The sequence below is a fragment of the Rhinatrema bivittatum genome, chromosome 1 (genome assembly GCF_901001135.1).
Source record: "Rhinatrema bivittatum chromosome 1, aRhiBiv1.1, whole genome shotgun sequence".
NCBI lineage: Eukaryota > Metazoa > Chordata > Amphibia > Gymnophiona > Rhinatrematidae > Rhinatrema > Rhinatrema bivittatum.
The window spans coordinates 602,629,219-602,649,729 of record NC_042615.1 but is presented as its reverse complement, the minus strand read 5'-3'; the positions used below and the strand labels follow the sequence as shown (position 1 = coordinate 602,649,729).

General features: G+C 43.1%; 1 protein-coding gene across 1 annotated transcript in view; it reads right to left on the bottom strand.

Annotated features, from left to right (window-relative positions):
* PPIC (peptidylprolyl isomerase C) overlaps positions 1 to 19,684 on the bottom strand; it is a 42,534-nt gene extending 22,850 nt beyond the window's left edge. Inside the window, exon 1 of the mRNA XM_029619856.1 lies at positions 19,522 to 19,684. Coding sequence (XP_029475716.1) covers positions 19,522 to 19,623 — 102 coding nt within the window. The 5' untranslated portion in view covers positions 19,624 to 19,684. The remainder of the gene's footprint in view (positions 1 to 19,521) is intronic.
* Positions 19,685 to 20,511: the final 827 nt, after the last annotated feature.

Below are 20,511 nucleotides of genomic sequence, written 5' to 3'. Positions count from 1 at the left end.
ATCTGGAATGGTGTCTTTAACCAGCTATTTTTGTGTGTTTATCTATTGTAGTTTATATGACTAATTTTTAATGTTTTTTATGTTATTAATCTTTATGAATGTATATGATGTGGTCATAGTTTTGTACATGATGTAACTGTGTTATCCTGCAAATTTAAATATATTTGTTTTTATTTTATGGATTTTTTTTTATTTTATTTTTATTCAGTTTCAAGTTACATTTAAGAAATCATTCTTACTTCCAGAATAACTGAGATTCATATAGTATATATCTTTAACAAGTGGTAAAGAAAACAGGAAAATAATATCAAAAGGTAACATATAACTTTTAACATTGATTCTTGTGGAAATTTATACCTATGTGCCCCCACAATAAGAGTAATAAGGAAATAAAGGGTGAGACTGGGGAAATTCAATGGGAGTACTTATTTTATGGATGTTATTCTCGGAAGCCACCTAGGAATGTTGCATATGAAAATTTTAAATAAATAAATACTGAAGATAGGTCTCATGGTTCATATGCAAATTGGATCCAAGGAGCTTTGATACAGCAAGAAGAGAAACATTTCCATTTAAAGCCATAAGCTCTCCTAGTTGAGGGTTTTCTGTCAGAAGCTATTATGTCCTCAACTGCTCTAGATAAGGAAAGTGAGGCAATCAGCAAGCACTCAACATCCAGGCTGTCAAACAGAGAGAAAAGGTTCAGATGATACAGACGTCCCTCATCTTGAATTAACAAAAATGGATTGGCACTGAGACGGATTGGAGTGCTGATGGCCAGTTGTACAAGGTATGCAAATCACACTTGTTTGGGCCATGCTGATGCAACAAGTATTAGACAGACCCAGTCTTTGAGCATTTTCTGTACCATCCTGGCTATCAGTGGAATCTGTGGAAAAGCAAACATGAGATCTGCATTCCACTTGAGCAGAAAAGCATCCTGAGCACATCTGAGTTTGCTAGGAAGAACAGAACAAAATCTTTCCACTTTTCTGTTCTCTTCGGACACAAAGAGGTCAATGGAGGGATGTCCCCAAAGATTGAACAGTCTGTAGATTGTTGACTGTTGCAAGGACCATTTATGTTGGCAAAATATCCTACTGAGGCAGTCCACTATCATGTTGGCAATTCCCAGAAGGTAGGTTGCTTGCAGAATAGCTTGATGACTACATACTCATTTCCATATCTTTATTGCCACTTGGTAGAGTCCATGATCCTATTCCTCCTTGTTTGTTCACAAAGAATATGGCTAGTTGGTCATCATATCTGATCAATCACAGTTCTAGAAGTTTGATCTGAAACTGCCTTTCTGCTAATGACCAAGTTCCTTGAGATTGAGAGGGACCTGTGTGGGCACCCCATCCATTGGTGGAGGCATCTGTCCCCAGTAGGTCCTGGGGAGGAAGTAGACAAAGGGTGACCCCTTTTGTAAAATGTAGGGGTCTAGCCACCAGCAAAGTTCTTGGTTCCTTTCCTATGAGATATTTACTGAAGCAATCAAGGATTGAGTCTACTGGTCCCTTTGGGAACGGAGGCCCCACTGAAGAGGTTGCAAGTGAAAGCAGGGTTAATGAGACTACATCAACTGCCACTACCATGTATTTCAGAACAACTAGTACTAGTATTAAATTAAACTGAACTTCCCTGGCTGTTGTCTCATCTGAGTTCAGCAATCAATGAACAAGGAATCAGAGTATTCGCCTGATCTGTCAGAAGAAATGCTGTCTCTTACAAAGCCTATTCATGCCCTGATGAATTTAATTCTGAGATGGAATCGGGGTCAATTTTTCAAAATTCACTAGGAATCCTAGTGATTGTAGAAGCTGAATTGATTTCAGCAGGGAGGTCAGCACTCCTTCTTAGGACGTCGCAGTCATTAGCCACTTATCCAGATAAGGGAAGACATAGATGCCCTAAAGATGGAGGAGCGCTTCTATTACAGCTAGGCATTTGGTAAAGACCCTCAGAGCCCCTGACAGACCAAAGGGGAGCACCCAATACTGGTACTTCGAGGATTCCACCACAAGTGTAGGTAATGCCAGTGGGAGAGATGGATGGGTATATGAGCATAAGCAGCTTTCAGATTCAGGCACACATCTATTCCCTCATCTGGACGAAAGGCAGAATCATGTGGAGGGAGTATATCTTAAAGTTCTCTCAAAGTAGATTCTTGTTCAGACTTCTTAAATCCAGGATGGGTCTCAATCCCCCAGACTTCTTGGGGATAAGAAAATAGTGGAAGTAGAACCCCTGGTCATGTTGATCGGACAGGACAGGATCTACAACCTGTTATGTGAGTCATGACTCCAACTCCAGGCATGGAGTAAGACAGATCCAGATTGAAGGCTGAGCAATGAGGAAGCATGAGAAGTCAGAAGAAAATGCAAGCAGTAACCAGACTCTACAATCTTGAGACCCCAGCAGTCTTTTTGATCTTGCACTATTCCTCCAGATAGAGGTGAATTCTCCCTTCTACTGGAGAGGATGAGTGCTGGGCTTGGAAATGGTCAAAAACTTGGTCCAGGCTTTGGCTGGATTTGGTGAGTCACGTTTGGTTGATGCCTTTCACACTATCAGCTTTGAGCTGGAAGCTGTTGTGGAAGCAGAGGTGGAGCAAAGTACACTTAAATTGCTGAAAGGGGTATTTCTGGAAGTATAATTGCTTATGAGTGAAATAGGGCTGTCTTGAAGTAGACACTTGTTCTGAGCTTGTTGAGAGCAACTGAATTGCCACATGTTGCTCCTTGATATGAGCAACTGTTTCTCTAAGTCTGTCTCCAAAGAGATGATTTCCCAGACTGGGGGACATCTGCTAATTTATCATAAACATCATCTTGCAAACTGCTGACTCTCAGCCAAACCATCTGGCATGGTCCAATAGAGGCTGAAGAGGAGCAGAAGAGCAAATTGAATGCCTCATAAACTGATCAAATAAGATGTTCTATATACTCTTCCTCATCTAGGAGTGGCTGTGGATATGCAGAGCTGCTATTCTCTGGAAGAAGAAAGTGCTTCAGCTTTTTAATGCAGTCGTGTAGGTATTGAACCATATAAAACTGGTGAGCAGAAATGCATACAGTAAGCATGGAGCTCTAGAACACCTTTTTACCAAAAGTGTCCCTGGTGGAGCATTTAAAAATATTCTTGTATATTTTTTTTCTCTTTTCAGAGTGGACTCCACTACAACTGACTGATGAGGCAGCTGTACAACTCTGAAACCAGGAGTCTTCTGGACTCTGTATTTCAGGTCTAATATTCTCACGACTGCTGCACGGGAAATTGGATTCTCCCACATGTAATTCTTGCAGGGTAGCATAAATGGGTACACCTGCTGGCTCCACTGGGGTGTCTAGGATCTGGAGAAGACTGAAGATTTCTGAGCAAAGCTCTTTGTCTTTACAGACACCAACTCTGAGCACCTTGCCCAACTTGTCCAAAATCCTGGAGTATGAGAGATCCTCATTTGGAGACAAATGTTCCAGAGGCTCAGGTAAAGAAAGTCTTCACCAACTTGCCATTTGGTCTGTCATACCCTCTGGCCGGGCACTGGATGTGAAACATCCCTTCTGAAACCAGGATGGAACCTGCCTGCACATCCTCTGGACTTTGTAAGATCTGCCCTGGGACCCAGTTAGAGATAAAGGGCAACACAGAGCAAATGGGATCTTCTATTTCTACTAGCAGGAGTTGCTCCAATAACTTTGCTGGGGACATTGTCCCAGAAATTGCTGAAGGTAAATGAAGCATATCAAATCCTGCCCTGAAAATCTTCTCAAATGTAAGGAAGGAACTGGGGATCTAGTGAAGAGCTGCACTGGAAGTACTGCAGTCCAGTGCGTCAATACACAAAGCACAGAAAGAGGGTGCATCAGTGGCATCTATGCCTAATGCATTCAGTGCTCTAGGGCTCAATGCATCAAATGCTCTGGGGATCTATGCACCAACAGCACTGGGGTTCAATGCAGTGGTGAATGATGCATCCGCTGCATAGACTACACTGAGACTCTGCCTTTTCAGTAATGATTCTACCATCAGCTTCCAAGAGTGACACTGCTTTTTTTTGAAGGACCCAAGCTCTGTGCTTTTTATGTTTACTCGACACCCCAGGACTCAGCATGCTCCAGTAAAGGGATGAAAGATTTTTGAAGAGCTCCTGCTCAACTCAACCCCTGAGGAGCACAATGAGGCTCAGTTCCAGGAGGACCACAGACTATGGCTCTTTATAGACTTCTGCAGCTACTCCATTTTCCATGTCATGGTTGTTAGGGTTTGTGGGTATGTGGGCCCTGGCCCGAGGTGAGAGACGGTACCACCCACGGGGAGGAGCCCCATGAGCCTCACCGTCAGGAGGCGAGGTCTCAGTTGCTGGTGAGTGGAACAGCAGGTACTAGAGAGAAGAAGAGCGACACTGCCCATGGAGCGGGGAGTATAGCAGTAAAGTCACACAGACACAGGAGTGCCACGGGGTCTGTGAAGTGGCGTATACCCAGAGAGGATTCCTCTGTAGAGACGAGACGGTAATGGTCCGCAGGCAAGTCCATTTCTTTAGAAAGACCTCCAGGTCCTCTTTTCCCTTCAACTTAAACAGGATATGCAAATATGAATGTGCCTAAGGAATTCTGGGCATAGCCAATTGCAGGGCCTCAGCTAGCTGAGTTAAGACTGTGCCTTGTTGCGTTAATTGATCTTTTGGCCGCTGTTTATTTGTGTTTGTACAGCATTTTGCAGTAGTTGCTGTCCTATGGCCAGGACCTGTATTACCTGCTCCATTTTATCTCCCTTTGGGGCCAGTTCCCAAACGAGTAACTCACACAAGGTGGAGAAAATGAAAAACACCTGCTGGCCTGTACGACCCTGACTTACTACTTGCCCCCTGACTGCTCAGATGGGGATAGCCCCCTTGGCCTGCTGTAGTAGAAATTAAAATCAGAAGACCCCCCAGGAAAAAAAAACTCTGCAAGCAGGTTTTTTTTTCTTCTTCTTGGAGGCTATGGGATTTTATTTGTGCTTCCTGATTAAGCAAAAAAAAAAAAAAAAAAATCCCACTTCTCACACCACAGCTAGATATTCAGGCCTGCTGCGGCCGCAGGAATAGTTCAGGAATACAATAAGACTGGACCAACTTAATTATGGTACAGATATTTATTTACTGTGCTTCAAAGATACAAGAATCAAAATAGAAGCTCATCTTGTGTCAGACACAACTTAACAGGTAAACAGCCACTGTCTGAGTGCATCATGAGATCCTCCCAGCTCCCTGAGGCCTCCTCAAGCTCTCTAGGCCTGGGAACCTCCCTTCACCCAGAATTCCTTGTGGCCTTCTGCCTTAATGAGAGCTGGGTTAAAACCCTGATCTGGGTTCCTTTAAGGTAGAATAAGGGAGTTGGTGCACTCAGTCACAAGTTAATGAAACCTAGTATACACACTGCTCAGATTAACATTAGCCTTCTCTTTGCCCAGCTCAGCTGCACTGCCATATCTTTCAGAGGGCACTTGCTTCTTGTCCTTTTCTTGCCCATTAACAGTACCAACAATCAGAGACGTACGAGGGTCAATGCATTTGTGTTGCATCCCCTGCGCCCCTATCCTCCTTGTAGAAATGCTTATGGGCAAGAAAGTCACACTAATACAAATCCCAGAAAAGAAATGAAAACAGACTGCTGTGAACAGTCTATAGGGCAAAAGCTTTCCTGCCTGTATACAGGCCACCAACACTGCCCTTTCCCTCTTTGGTACTGCAAGCAAACAAAAACATTCTCTGATAAAGAATAAGCCTAAGAGTCAAGGACTGAGATATAACATTTATAAATTATTCCAAAATTTCCAATGTTTCCACTTCTTATGCATCAGGAGGAAAAAAAAAAAAGGGAAAATGTCCTTTTCTCCAAACCTGCACACCTCACTGTAGTCTCATTACAGCACACTTGCCTGTACCCTCACCAAATACAGAACAACTGAGCACAAATTAGAAAGAGAAACACGGAGACAAAAGCTGAACTGGAAACCCCAAAAAGTCAGACTTTACTTGCAGTATAACACCAGAGAAATAAAAACAATTACATTTTCCCTGTACTATAAAAATACAGAAATACTCACATGCACATTTATTTATTTAATTTATTTATTTATTTAAAGTCTCTTTTATACCGATGACCGTTCACACATCGCATCGGTTTACAATTAAACAGTAACAGATGGGCGGAAACCCTTACATATAACATGACAGAGAAAATCAAATTCTTCCCATCTCAGAGAAACAGAAGCAAAAGCAGTTTTACCCTCCTGCCCTTCCAGCTCCAAGCACTGCAGTCTTGCTCTCCAAAACCTTCTATCCTCCCCGATCCCAGCAATTTTATTCCCCAGCCCCCTCTCCCCTCCCAGACCCAGCAGTTGTGCTCTCCAGGCCTTTGTCCCCTTCCAGGCCTCCCAGTCGTGACCCCCAGCCCTCCCAGCCAGACTCATATGCAGTGCAATGATACAAAAACAGAAACATCATCAGTCCTCATAAAACAAAACCAAGAAAATCCATATTAGTAAACCATACTAATAAAATACAGTAATTCAATACAGATGACAAATAGAGCATCTTTTAAATAATAAAGATAAAACCAATTTTAAACATTTCCCAAAAATCAATTAAATATTTCAAAACAGCAGACATGTCAAATAACACAAAATAATTAAAATGAATAAGCATACAAAATGCTCCATCACCATACCTGGGAACTTTTTATTTTCCAGTCACACTGAGATTGTAACCTCTTCCCCCCGGTGGTCCTAGTCTTCTTCCTGTTGGCCAGGTGTGGGAAACCAGCTGGTAGGTCATCATTTGGCCAAACACTAGGCATCTAGGGCCAAGCTCCCTCTCTCTTACGTGCATGCCCTCACACACATGCAAACCCCCTCTTTTTCAAACACAGATTCTCACTCACACACACACACCCAAGCTCCCTCTCTCATACACAATCTCACTCACACACACACCCAAGCTCCCTCTCTCATACACACATTCTCACACACCCAAGCTCCCTCTCTCATACACACATTCTCACACACCCACCCACCCAAGCTCCCTCTCATACACACATTCTCACACACCCAAGCTCCCTCTCTCATACACACATTCTCACCCACCCACCCACGCTCCCTCTCTCATACACACATTCTCACCCACCCACCCACGCTCCCTCTCTCATACATTCTCACCCACCCACCCACGCTCCCTCTCTCACACACACATTCTCACCCACCCACCCACGCTCCCTCTCTCACACACACATTCTCACCCACCCACCCACGCTCCCTCTCTCATACACACATTCTCACACCCACCCACCCACGCTCCCTCTCTCATACACACATTCTCACACACCCCCCCACCCAAGCTCCCTCTCTCACACACACATTCTCACACACCCCCCCACCCAAGCTCCCTCTCTCACACACACATTCTCACACACCCCCCCCACCCAAGCTCCCTCTCTCACACACACATTCTCACACACCCCCCCACCCAAGCTCCCTCTCTCACACACACATTCTCACACACCCCCCCACCCAAGCTCCCTCTCTCACACACACATTCTCACACACCCACCCACCCAAGCTCCCTCTCTCACACACACACATTCTCACACACCCACCCACCCAAGCTCCCTCTCTCACACACACACATTCTCACACCCACCCACACAAGCTCCCTCTCTCACACACACATTCTCACACACCCACCCACACTCCCTCTCTCACACACACATTCTCACACACCCACCCACACTCCCTCTCTCACACACACATTCTCACACACCCACCCACACTCCCTCTCTCATACACACATTCTCACACACACACCCACACTCCCTCTCTCATACACACATTCTCACACACACACCCACACTCCCTCTCTCATACACACATTCTCACACACACACCCACGCTCCCTCTCTCATACACACATTCTCACACACCCACCCACGCTCCCTCTCTCATACACACGTTCTCACACACCCACCCACCCAAGCTCCCTCTCTCATATATACACATTCTCTCACCCACATGCACACAAGCTCCGTCTCTCTAAAACACACACACTCCCTCTCATCCAGGTGTCTCCATCTAATGGAATCTGAGGAGGAAGTTGTGTGTGTATTGGGGGGGGGGAGGAGATTTCCCATGGCTGCCTCCTCACTCAGGCTGCCGCATGGCCTCTGCTTGATTTTGGCTACCGGTGGCCTATCTGATCTCTTCAGCTACCACTAAATGGGGTCTGCAGCAGCCTTGATGGGCCTCTCCTTCTTGACTCAATTGCTGACTGAGGCCCCTTGCGCCCACTGCTGAGGCAGCCCCTGGATACCAGTCATAGTAAGAAGAGACGTGAACAATAGTTCCAGCTATGTATGGGTAATTAGTTCCTGCATGCACCTCCTGCTCAGTGTTCTGCGGTTGCACCAGCAGTATAGGGGGACCAGCACGGGTACCTGATTGGACCGCCGGAGCCCTGCCCCTGCATATTACTATTGGCTGTGTGCAGCTTCAGCGTGAGTGCAGAGCTGTACCACATGGCCAAATGCGCTGCCTCTTTAGGGATTATAATATAAGTGTGCAATCTGATGGCACACTCTTCTTCCTTTCACATGGGACCCAGCAATGTGACATTTTTATCCAGAGAATTTGCACGAGAGTTCCTGGGCACAGAAAAAAAAATAAATTTTTTAAAGTCCCAGTTGCCCCCCCACCCCCGGTACACCACTGCCAAGAATCAAATATGTTGGACTTTTTATGATACATTCCCCTACTTAATGTGACCAGGGGTGCCACCACATGGCATCTTAGAAAGATCTAGCAAATATAAGGTCACCTTTTTCAAAAAGACATAAGGCTAATTTAACCACCTCTTGATCCAACAGATTTATGCAACACTTTCAATTCTTCTTTGACCACTTGCCCAACATGGAAAGAGGGTTAATGGTTGCTCCTTGCTGTTTAATCTGGTCTCTGTAGAATGATAGGCTTGCTGGTTTTGTAACCCTGCAGCCCTCAACTGTATTTGCGGCACCGTTCACAGGAGCAATGCACATACTTCAGGATCTGTATTAGAGACCTTTTTTTTTTCCTTTTTCAATCTTCCGTAAATAAACTTTAGCAAATTTAATGGCTGTTAGGAAACCCAGGCACATTCAACCCAGGTTATTCAAATCCCTTCCCTGCCTTCCTTTTACTTTATAACGCCTTACAGCTTTGAAAACAAATTCTGATGGTACAATTCAATCTATGGTTCATTTGCATCATCATCCTTATTTAGCTTAGTTTGCACTGGCCTAATGAAAAGAGTCTATTCGCAAAAGTTAGTCACAAATCTATGAAGTCAGTTCAATAAAGTATAATCTACAGCTTTTTTTTACCTTTATTTTTGTTTATCTAAGTGGAATAACACAGCAGCTATGTTACTTCATTCAAGACTCTGCAGCTGAAATTGAAACAAAGGTACAAGGAGATACCAAACCTAAAACACGCACTATGGTTCACAAAAAACGTTTTGCTCTGATTGAGGATCAGCATACAATTTTCTGTTTTCTGAATCCTTTCCAAGTCAGAAGAAAAAGCTTTCCCTAGGTTTATATCTATTAAAGGCCATTGGAGCCTGCCTCAGACTTCACAAAAAATCCTAATGAATGAAAAGCATTTATGTTTAAATTACAAATCCTCTAGAACTTTCAAAGACCAACCAAATAAGGAAGAATGTAAAGTCATCACTTTCTGACAGTACTATCAACTGCAACTATGACTGCAGTTGTTCTAGGTGCTGTGGCTAGACCAAAAGGCAAAAGAATGGTACTGAATGTGTCTGTTCTCCACTACAAACCTGAGAAAGTTTGACTGAATTTGTGAACAGGGATTTGCTGGTAAGCCTCCTTAAGATCCACTGAAATATGTAGTTACAAGAACGCAATTTTAGTTCCATTGTAATCCCCTTATTCTCATGGACTAATCATAATAGCAGTAGTTTATATAGTATATTGGCTTGGTTCTTGGTCTCAATATATTATACACCAATTCCAAATTTTCAAACTAATTTCTGAGGAACAAATGAATTGATGGGTGAATTGAAAAAAACAGTTGGATACAAAGGTTGATGAGTCTTATTGTCTTTTTAATTTTTTTAAAATTTTGGGCTAGATCCGAAAGCTATGGCAATATGATATTTTGGTTTCTAGCTGAAAATCTGGTTGCTGTAGGTTGAATTCTTTGAGAGATAATGTGTTCTTGAGGGTTGTAGTGATTCTGTTTTCACTGCTTGATCATTTGATATATTGCTCTGTTTTTCTAACATTGTACCTGTGTGACTTTCCCAGATGTTCTGTTACTCTGGTGATCCTTTAAGTGAGAGGGGTTGCGGTGTTGAGCAGCATACCTTCATCCAGCAACGAGAAATGCCGAATGTGAATTTTTACAGGTGAAAGCCAGCAATGAAGACCGATTGGGCAAACATGTACAGAATGTGCGTATATCAGCCACAGCTGAGAGAGCAGGCTAACGTCCCACTGAGCTCCATTCTTGCTCTTTCTTTTTCCGGTACATGTAGCAGGGAATGGTTATCAAAAACTCAATCAATGTGGAGAACACCTTCTTATATTAACATGTGGAATCAAATGTAGAACCTAGGCTAGAGTGGAATTGTGTGTATGATGTATTTTGTTAAAAGCAATACTGACATCATTGTCCACTGAACATATCTTAAAAATCAGCATTATGTTTTTTGTCTTTAAATAACGAGTTTAGTGCTTTTGAAATGTGCCAGATTGATAACGGTGGTGAGGCCTCCTTTTATCCCCAGTGGGGGTACAGTACAGTCAGCAGCAAACAAGCTTCTCCTAACTTCCCTGACAGCGTGCCTCGACCTTGCACTAGAAGGTCATTACTAAAGGTGAAAGGGTAGGGTCACTCACTCTCCCAGTTCATTTTTTGGCCTATATATTGAGGCTGCCAATTAGTAGTGATGTAGACACCTGTCCCTTGGGAAGTAAAATGCAACGTTCTGAGAGGGGGAGAAGGGAGCTCAAGAGTGACCAGTGTCTGATATTGTGGATTCTTTTCAGAGGTGCGTGCTAAAAGATCTGTCTCTTATGTATGTGATAGGCATCATTTGCCTTGAGCTCTCATAAAAATAAGTCAACAAACCAATTGTAGGCGATTATGTTTTTTTTACTGAATTGAACTTAAGATAACCACATAATCACAAATGTATTAGTCATGACTAAAGTTTTATAAATCATCATGACATTTGCTTATTACATTCTAATAAGTGTCTGAAAGGTGACATATAAATCAAATTAAACACTAAATAAATTTAATTCAATATTACAATTGAGAATCTTTGTTAGCCATACATTTGATCATTGATTCAATGCATTGGGGTGTGACCAATTATCAGATGCTATTTAACTTAGTAATATTAGCAAGTGTCTTCACAATATCAGCTTATCTGCCTCTCGACTCCATTGATTTCTCCCTTTATGCTATTTCAAGGTTTTGTTATTCTTTTATTTCTAAGGTTTGTTTTTTTTTTATTAGTGCGTTTTTCCTAAAAATAATCACTCTCTTTTCAAAGGTGAAAAATCACTTAACATTGCAGATTTTACCTCCTTAAATTCTGGTGCAGCAACACCACTACAAAATATACAGGTACTTATGGTCTGGGGTAAGGGTGTGGGTTTGGTACAGCAGTAGGTTCCAAATATTTAAAGTAGGTACAAAAAATAAAACGGACAATAACTGTGCCAAGTATGAAAACAATATCAATTACATCTATTCAAATATCTTTAAATAATAGCAAATTGATATTTTGAAAATCAGTTGATAGCTTTTAAAGGTAAAAAGAAAACCTGGTGAAAAGACAGGAAAGAAACAAAGAATATGAGTTGTCCAGTATCGGGTCAGCTCCACAGAAATGCTCGACAATCACTAAAGTGTTGACTTAATGCAAACTGTGCATTAAGGAGAAATTACTACTCTACCAGTAGATGGAGATGGAGCAAAGCTGACATCACAGTATATATACCCCTGCACCGATATTAGCCCGTCTGTAATCTCTGCAAAAGCCAAATGTGGACAGAACAAAATCTGATTATTAACAGTTAACCATTCCAGCACTTAGCCAATGTGAAAACACTGTGCTCGGACAAAGAATGTAATAACACTAGACTAGGGATTGGAGTAATACTTACCAGCAACCCTTGGAACACTCAGCCACGTGGGAGGAGCTACCTAAAGCAACTGGTCACACCCCTGCAAGCTGAGCTGAGGCAGGCTGTGCTGCTTGCAAATCCTGATTCCTTTCCGCCCCTGGTTTTCTGCTATGAATAAAGAAAACTGTGACTTTCATTACAAGCTATACTCAAGACTTCTTATATTGTGCCACTGCTCCCCATAGTAAAACCATGGGATTTGGAGACTGTGATCATCCTGTACACCTAGCTGAGATTGGGAGCAACTCAAAAGAACTGCCAAGCTTTATTGAGGGGTACCACTTTTTATTTTTTTTACTCATGAGTTGCTGAGCCTTATCCTGAGGCATTGAGAAGGTCCCTTATCTGCAAAAAAATTCCAGGGAGAAGCAGCAAAGTTTGCCCTGGACTGGTTCAGGACAAACCCAGAAGGGGTTCCCAGGATTTTCCTGAAAGCACTGTAACAAAGATTTTGGGAACCAGAGACCTCACCCAAACCAGCTTCTATTACAGCTCCCACAAGGGAACTGGCACCTATTACAAGGGACATCCAGACTATTGCTTTTAGCAAGACTATATCCATGTATCCTGAGCCTTTTGATGGTGCCAGAGGGCAACTGCAGCAATATCTAATCCTGTGCCATGCCTGGATTCAACAAACTTCACCTTACTTTAGAGACAAGGCTGCCAAAGTGAAATCTGAGTTTCCTGCTCAGAGGGGAAAGTTTACAATAGTGGTGGCCATTAAAAGACTGTCTGACCCTTCACACCTTCCAGGGGTATTTCACAGCCTTGGTTTGGGGACCCAACGGAGATAACTATACCTTCCTCTGAACCTTATTTTTGGTTACCTCTAGAACCCCAGTTTTGGAGCCAAGTATTATACCAGCTTATCAACCTAATCCTAACTTCAGGCTGCAAGTCTGCAAGCACCAAAACTATACCCAGAGAGGATAACCCTGACCTACCAGGGATCATCTAACAAGTAAGGAACAGCATGCAGGTGGTTCAAAAAGTTTTAATTAGCATCGGTGCTCCTGCCAATCTTCTGAAACCTGCAGCTACTGGAATGAACTCTTTACCTGCCATGCTGGACCCTGTCCCTGAGGCTGGTGCTTCACCTAGTGCTCCAGATGCATTGCACCCTATGCCCAGGGGAGGTGCTGTACCCAGTGCTCCAGATGCTATCTGACTTACAGGGTCATTTATCAAATAGTGTTATGGCGTTTTCGCATGCAATAGCACCACAACGTATGGTGCGATGCAAATCAGAAAAAGAGGAGGAGTTAGGGGCGGGAGTGGGCTGGGTTCACTTGAAGCTGAGTGAGAGAGAGCTTATGAACATTAGAAAGGTGTTGACGGCTATGACTATCTGTCAACCGGTGGGAGAACCATATTTCTCGGTCAGTCTCGACGCTGATAAAGCATTCGATCGGGTGGGGTGGGATTACCTATTTTATATTTTACAACCCATGGGTATAACAGGAGTCTTCTATAGGGCGGTTCAGCTATTATAATCACGACCCTATGGCTATCATTGTTGCAAATAATTCCCAGTCTGAGCCGTTCTTAGTTTACCGGGGTTCTCGACAGGGCTGCCCCCCCCTATCACTGCTACTGTTTCTTTTGCAGTTAAAACCTCTTCTTCTGGCGATACAGGCAGACCGAGCGATAAAAGGTGTACGGTTCTGCACGGAAACTTTTAAATGCACCGCTTTTGCGGATGATATTTTAGTTTTTTTGACCAACCCCCGGCAATCTTTACATGCTCTTTTACAGGTTTTTCAGGAATTTGGGAAATTTTCGGGGCTCAAATTAAACAAAGAGAAATCGGAGGCTCTGGCTTTCCCTGAATCTCTGCAAGATACTTGGGGGGAATTGTTTCTGTTGGCCTGGGCAGACACCAAGTTTAGATACTTGGGGATATATATCCCATCCCAACTCCAAAAGCTTTATGACGTAAATGTGCTCCCCCTCCTCACTGCCTCAGTGACTCGCCTGGCGACATGGAGGTACCTCCTTCTGTTGTTGATCAGTCGGGTTAATTTATACAAGATGATTCTCCTTCCCAACTGGTTGTACTTATTTCAAAATGTACCCTTGGTGGTCAAACTTAGAGATTTGGGGCTCTTGGAAGGGGGCATTTCGGTCCTTTCTCTGGTGTGGCAAGAAGTCACGAATCTCGCTTCATCATCTTCAAGCGTGCTGGGCGGGGGTGGGCTGAATGTACCGGATTTGAAACTATACAACCTGGCCGGAAATCTCTGATTAGTCCGTGATTGGCTGTTGGGAGAGTTATCGTGTGTCAATCTTTTGGCGGAGAAAACGTTAATGGGGAAGCTAGATCCACGGTTTGTATTACAGATGGAGGAATCAGAATTGATGCTATCCCCTCTATTAAATTCATTCCTTTTTCCGATTCGGAAGGCCTGGAAGCTTGCCACAAAGCTGCTTTCGATCCCTGGACAATGTGCTTATTTTATCCCCATAAGAGGCAACTTGGATTTTCTGCTGGGCTCTCACACGGCTGGGCTCCACGCTTGGGCTTCCAAGGGCATAGTATATTTAGGTCATGTATTGGCATGACCCAGTGTGGCTTCCTTCTTCTTTTATTCTAATTTTTTTTTTAAGCAATCCCCAGTAGGGAAATGCATGCCCACCATCTGCTGGAGACGGAGCATACTGGTTAGCTGATGACAGTGCAGGGGTATACATTCCGTGACGTCAGCTTTGCTTCGTCTCCATCTGCTGGTAGAAGTGCATAACCCACTTGTCTGCCTGAATGATAAAAAAGCAAAAGTAATATGCATACTTTTGCTCTGAGCCCATGGACAAAATGGACACAATATGTCTTTGTCCCCAGTGTGGACAGTATAAAAACTGCTCCCTCGCTTGTGATTGTTTGAATAAGTTTATTTTATTAAATGTTTTGAAAATACAAATGAAAGTTTTACTTCCCCAGGCTGTGGGGTATCCAACACACTGCAGTCATTTACATTTTTAAATTCAACATGACAAATCTGTGTGGAAGTTAAAATACAATGCTTGACAATATCTTCTAGTACATGCAATACGGCAGCCAAGCTATTTCAGCTTTCATGCAGGCTTCATAAAAAAAAAAATGGTTGACACTAATTGTAACAGATTTTCAGGTGAATTTTCAAAGGAGTTACGCATGTAAATGTAACATACAGCAATTTAAAAAAGCCGTTCACCCATGTTACATGCACTTAACATAGGTAAATCCCATGGACAATTCAATGGCATATATTGTAGCAATTTTCAAAAGCCCCCTTACAAGGGTCAAGTGCATTTTCACATGTAAACCTTTGTTCCAACTCACTTTTCAAATGATCATTATAATGTGCCTTGTGTTCAAATTTTCTAATGTGAACGCCAACCAGTTACTAAAACTTTACTGGCCTGAACGGAACAACTTCAGCTGCAGCGAAACCCAAACTTCAACTAAAATAAAAAAAAAAAAGTAGTGATTTGATTTCCTAGTCAGCATTCTATTTTTTCTCAAACCTTTTTTGCAGTTGCATCTAGATGAAAATCTCAAAAAGGAACTAATATAAGGTGTCACCTTTCTCAGCTTTGTGTGCTTTGGGCTGACTCTTTCCACATGGATGACCCATGGACCAAAGCACATTTAAAAGAGCTCCAAAGAAGAGCATTTTAGCATAAAATACCAAAAGGACATTCATTTTCTATCAACCAGGTGGGATTCAAGCAGTAGTGACCTCGGGAATAATGATGTGATTCAAGCATTTTATATGGAGCAATAGATAGTGGGAGGAAAAAGTAAAGCTTACTGAAGAAGCCAGAGTCTGCCAAACAAATTGGCAAATGCAAGCTTTTTGCAGTGAGAAAAATCCTGAAAGTGCAGTTACTATCAACCAAAACCTGCTTGAACTGAATCTGTAGTGATAGCAAGTGTACGCGAACACTCACAACTAAAGATTTAAAGTCGTACTTATCTTTTAAAAGGCACCATTACACCTACTGCTCTTACCCATCAGTTTTTTATTAGTCCTTTTTCTACATTTCCTTTATCATCAGTAAAGAGCTGCTGTTGGCTTCTAAATATAACTATTATTTTCACTATATAGTTTGACAAAATACAACTACATTTTTTTTCATTTTCCAACAGTTTTCTTACACATAGTCCATCTAACTATGGTTTGCAACTCACATGTGGTTCTCCAAGGACCTCGGCATTGTAACTAGAATACCATAAACCTTTCAGAATACATCACAGACTGGCACTAACATTAAAGGTGGGCAGTAAAACATACGAATTGCTGTACTTGGTCAGACCGAGGGTCCATCAAGCCCAGTATCCTATTTCCAGTAGTGGCCAATATAGGTCACAAGTACTTGGCAGGTTCCCAGACAGTAAATAGATCCCATGCTACTAACGGCCAGAGACGAGTATTGGCTTTTCCCAAGTCTGTTTGGTTAAAAATAGTTTATGGACTTTTTCTCCAAGAATTTGTCCAAACCTTTTTTTTTTAAAACACACCTTCACAAACTGCTTTTACCACATCCTCGGCAATTAATTCCAGAGCTTCAGCAAAAAATAATTTTCTCTGAAATGTTTTAAAACGTGCTACTTACTAACTTCATGGAGTGTTTCCTAGTTTGTGTATTATTTGAAAGAGTAAATAACAGATTTACATTTACCCATTCTATTCCACTCATGATTTAATAGAATTTCATATCCTCCCTCAGCCGTCCATCTCCAAGATGAATAGCCCTAACCTCTTTAGCCTTTCCTCATATGGGAGCCATTGCATCCCCTTTATCATTTTGGGTGCCCTTCTCTGTACCTTTTCCAGTTCATTTTCGAGATGCGGCAATCAAAATAGAAGTTGTCTCGCCATGGAGCAATACAGAGGCATTATGACATTCTCCATTCCTTTCCTAATATTATGTTTGTTTTTTTGACTGCTGCTGCACACAGAGCATAGGATTTGAAAGTATTGCCCATAATGCCCAGAACCTTTTCCTGGGTTGTAACTCCTAATAGGTAGGGAACGTAACATATGGGCCGATTCAGTAAAAACGCGGGAGAGCAGATGAACGCCTGCTCTCCCGGCGTGCGCACCGGCCACTCGCTGGTGCGCGCGATTCAGTATGTAAATTAGGTGGTGCGGTAGAATCGGGCAAAAGGAGGCGCTAGGGACACTAGTGCGTCCCTAGCGCCTCCTTTTGACCCGAAGCAGCGGCTGTCAGCGGGTTTGACAGCCGACGCTCAATTTTGCCAGCGTCAGTTCTCGAGCCCGCTGACAGCCACGGGCTCGGAAATCGGACGCCGGCAATATCGAGTGTCCGGTTTTCGGCCCGACAGCCGCCAGCCCAATTTAAATTTTTTTTTCTTTTACTTTTTACACCCTTCGGGACCTCCGACTTAATATCGCTAAGATATTAAGTCAGAGCGTGCACAGAAAAGCAGTTTTTACTGCTTTTCTGTGCACTTTCCGGTGCCGGCAGAAACTAGCACCTAATTTCTTAGAGTAAAATGTGCGGCTTACTGTATCCCGTGCGCATACCTAATAGGGCCATCAACATTTGCATTTGTTGAGGGCGCTATTAGGTGCCGCGGGTTGGACGCGCGTTTTCCGCCCCTTACTGAATAAAGGGTAAGGGAAAACACGCGTCCAAGAGCAGGCTAACAGTGCGCTCCGTCGGAGCGCACTATACTGTATTGGCCTGATTGTTAGAAACTACAGTGTGGGGTATGTTTCCCTATGTGCATCCCTTTGCACTTGTCCATATTAAATTTCATCTGCCATTTGGATGCCCAATCTCCCAGTCTTGCAGGGTCTTCTTGCAGTTTCTTACAATCTACTTTGTGATTTCACTACTTGGAATAATTTAGTGTCATCTACAATTTGATTACCTTACTCATCATACCCTTTTTCAGTTCATTTATAAAAAAAAACACCAGCCCCACTCCAGATCCCTGAGGCACTCCACTGTTTATCTTTCTCCATTGAGAAAACTGACTATTTATTCCTACTCTCTGTCTCCTATCTTTTAACCAGTTTGCAATCCCCAATTGGACATTGCCTCTATCCTGTCTTTTCATTTTTCTCAGAAGTTTCTCATTGGGGACTTTGTCAAACGCCTTCTGAAAATCCATATACAATATCTGCTGGATTACCATTGTCCACATGTTTATTGACCCCTTCAAAAAGATGTAACAGACTGATAAGGCAAGATTTCCCTTGTGTAAATCTATGCTGGCTGTATCCTATTAAGCCATGCCTTTCTATATGTTCTTTGATTTTATTCTTTACAATAGTTTGTCCGATTTTTCCCGGTACTGAAGTCAGGCTCACCCCTGAGCTGTTTTTAAAGATCGGCATCACATTGTCTGCACTCCAATTTTCGGGTACAACAGACGATTTTAATGATAGAAAGCACACCATTACTGCAGGTGCCTCCAAGACAGGTAGCACGACAGTAGAAGTAAGCCAACTGAATTAATGAAGACATACAGTTCCTATCCAATGGTTTTCCTCCCTATCAGCTTCTCAGGGGGCCTCCCACTCCCGAGCCCCACCCACCCTATCACTGCTAGATGCTAACGTGGCTCGATGAGTGACAAACGCAGAGCATCACTGCCAGTCCTACTGCCGCTCCCCACCTCCAAAAAACAAGAAAAAAGTACAGCTAATAGATTGGCATAAAAGTATTATGCATATATGATATGAAGAAAGATATGAAGATATTGTCAGCCAGTTCGGAAGTCTCGTAGAGAGAGGGGATACACCGGAAATGTTACTTTAAAACTTGAAACTAAGAACTGGTTCCTAAGCCTTCGTAACAGGCTGGTTAGAAATGTAAGGGAATATCGGTTTTAATAAGTTGGGGGTTTTTTTTTAGCAATTTAAGTACCCGTCCCCTCTTAAGAGCGCCGCGCCGGCGGGATCGCAGAGAGACAGGGTGCAGCTACTGCCAGAAAGTTGGGCTCTGGGTTTTCACTGCAAAAGGCCTTTGCAACGCCAGCGGTGAATCCCCCACGTCCAAAGGGGCCGAACCGAGCCAAGGTTCGGCTCCCAGCTTGCACTTGGATTCTTTAGTGGATTTTTTTATTTTTTTTTTTGCCAGCCAGAAAGTTTGCGCTCGCCCCTCCTTCCTGTCCTCTCCCGACCGAGCCCTTCGCCGGCTCTCCGTCCCACGGTGGGTGAGGGGGGAGGAAGGGAAGGTCCTCCCACTCTGCCACACATAAAGCCCGCGCGCCCCTCGCTCTCATTTTACTTTTCAGTGCCCCCCTTTTAAACGTCACCTTCGCCGTCACGACGGGTCCCCTCTTCCTGAAGCCCTGCGCCCCAGGAGTGTGCAGGAGGATGAGGAGAGGCAGGATCCAGGGGCTGCTCTCGGCCCTCATCTTGCACTGCGCGCGCCAGCAGCTCCGCAGCCTGGGCAGGAGGAGGCAGCCACGTGAAGCCCTCGCTTTGCGCATGCGCTGCCCCCCCCCCCCTGCCGGGATTTCGGGCTTCCCCGGACAGGGATAGTGCAAGATCGATTTTGCTTTATGGTATTTTTTTTTTTCCTCACTCACACCGTTGACGCCGAGGGCAGCTGCCAACTGTTTGTCAGCATTCATGGCTTCCTGTATGGCTGTGGGTTTGTCTTGCACAGTAGTTAGCAGGGATTCTTATGAATGATGAAATAAATTAAAGAGGTGAAATTAATGCCTTAGGAATCTCTTTCGTAAGTCACCAAATTAGAATGAAGAAAAGTATTTTCTATGAAATGCAAGTAAAAATAATCGTTTTTTTGTCGTGGCAATTTAGGAAAATTGCTATTAGGAGAAGGATTACCAAAATGAGGAGTCTAGAGGAAATTTACTATTCTAAACAAATCGCTGACCGCTTTGCTGTATTTTACAAAAATGTATATATCTCACATTTATATGTATCACAGAAGGAGATCAGTTCTTTCGGTGGATAAATGTAATCCACCTTAGATGAGTTTTGCCAAAGAACAAATAAATGCTCAGATGATATGAGATAAAATCACTAGAGCAATTCTGAACATGAGTAATGGAAAAGCAATAGGCTCTGAATTTTTACCAGTCGTATTTATAAATGTTTAAAGGAACAATTTGTTCCAGTAGTATGTGAGGTTTTTAGTATGATAATAAAGAAAAAAATGACCTGTTTCCTTCCAGGATGATATGATATCAGTAATCACAAAAGACGACAACCTCCTTGATTGTTATAGAAATGCAGTATATTAAGTTCAATAAATAATAATAAGTAATGAGGCATAA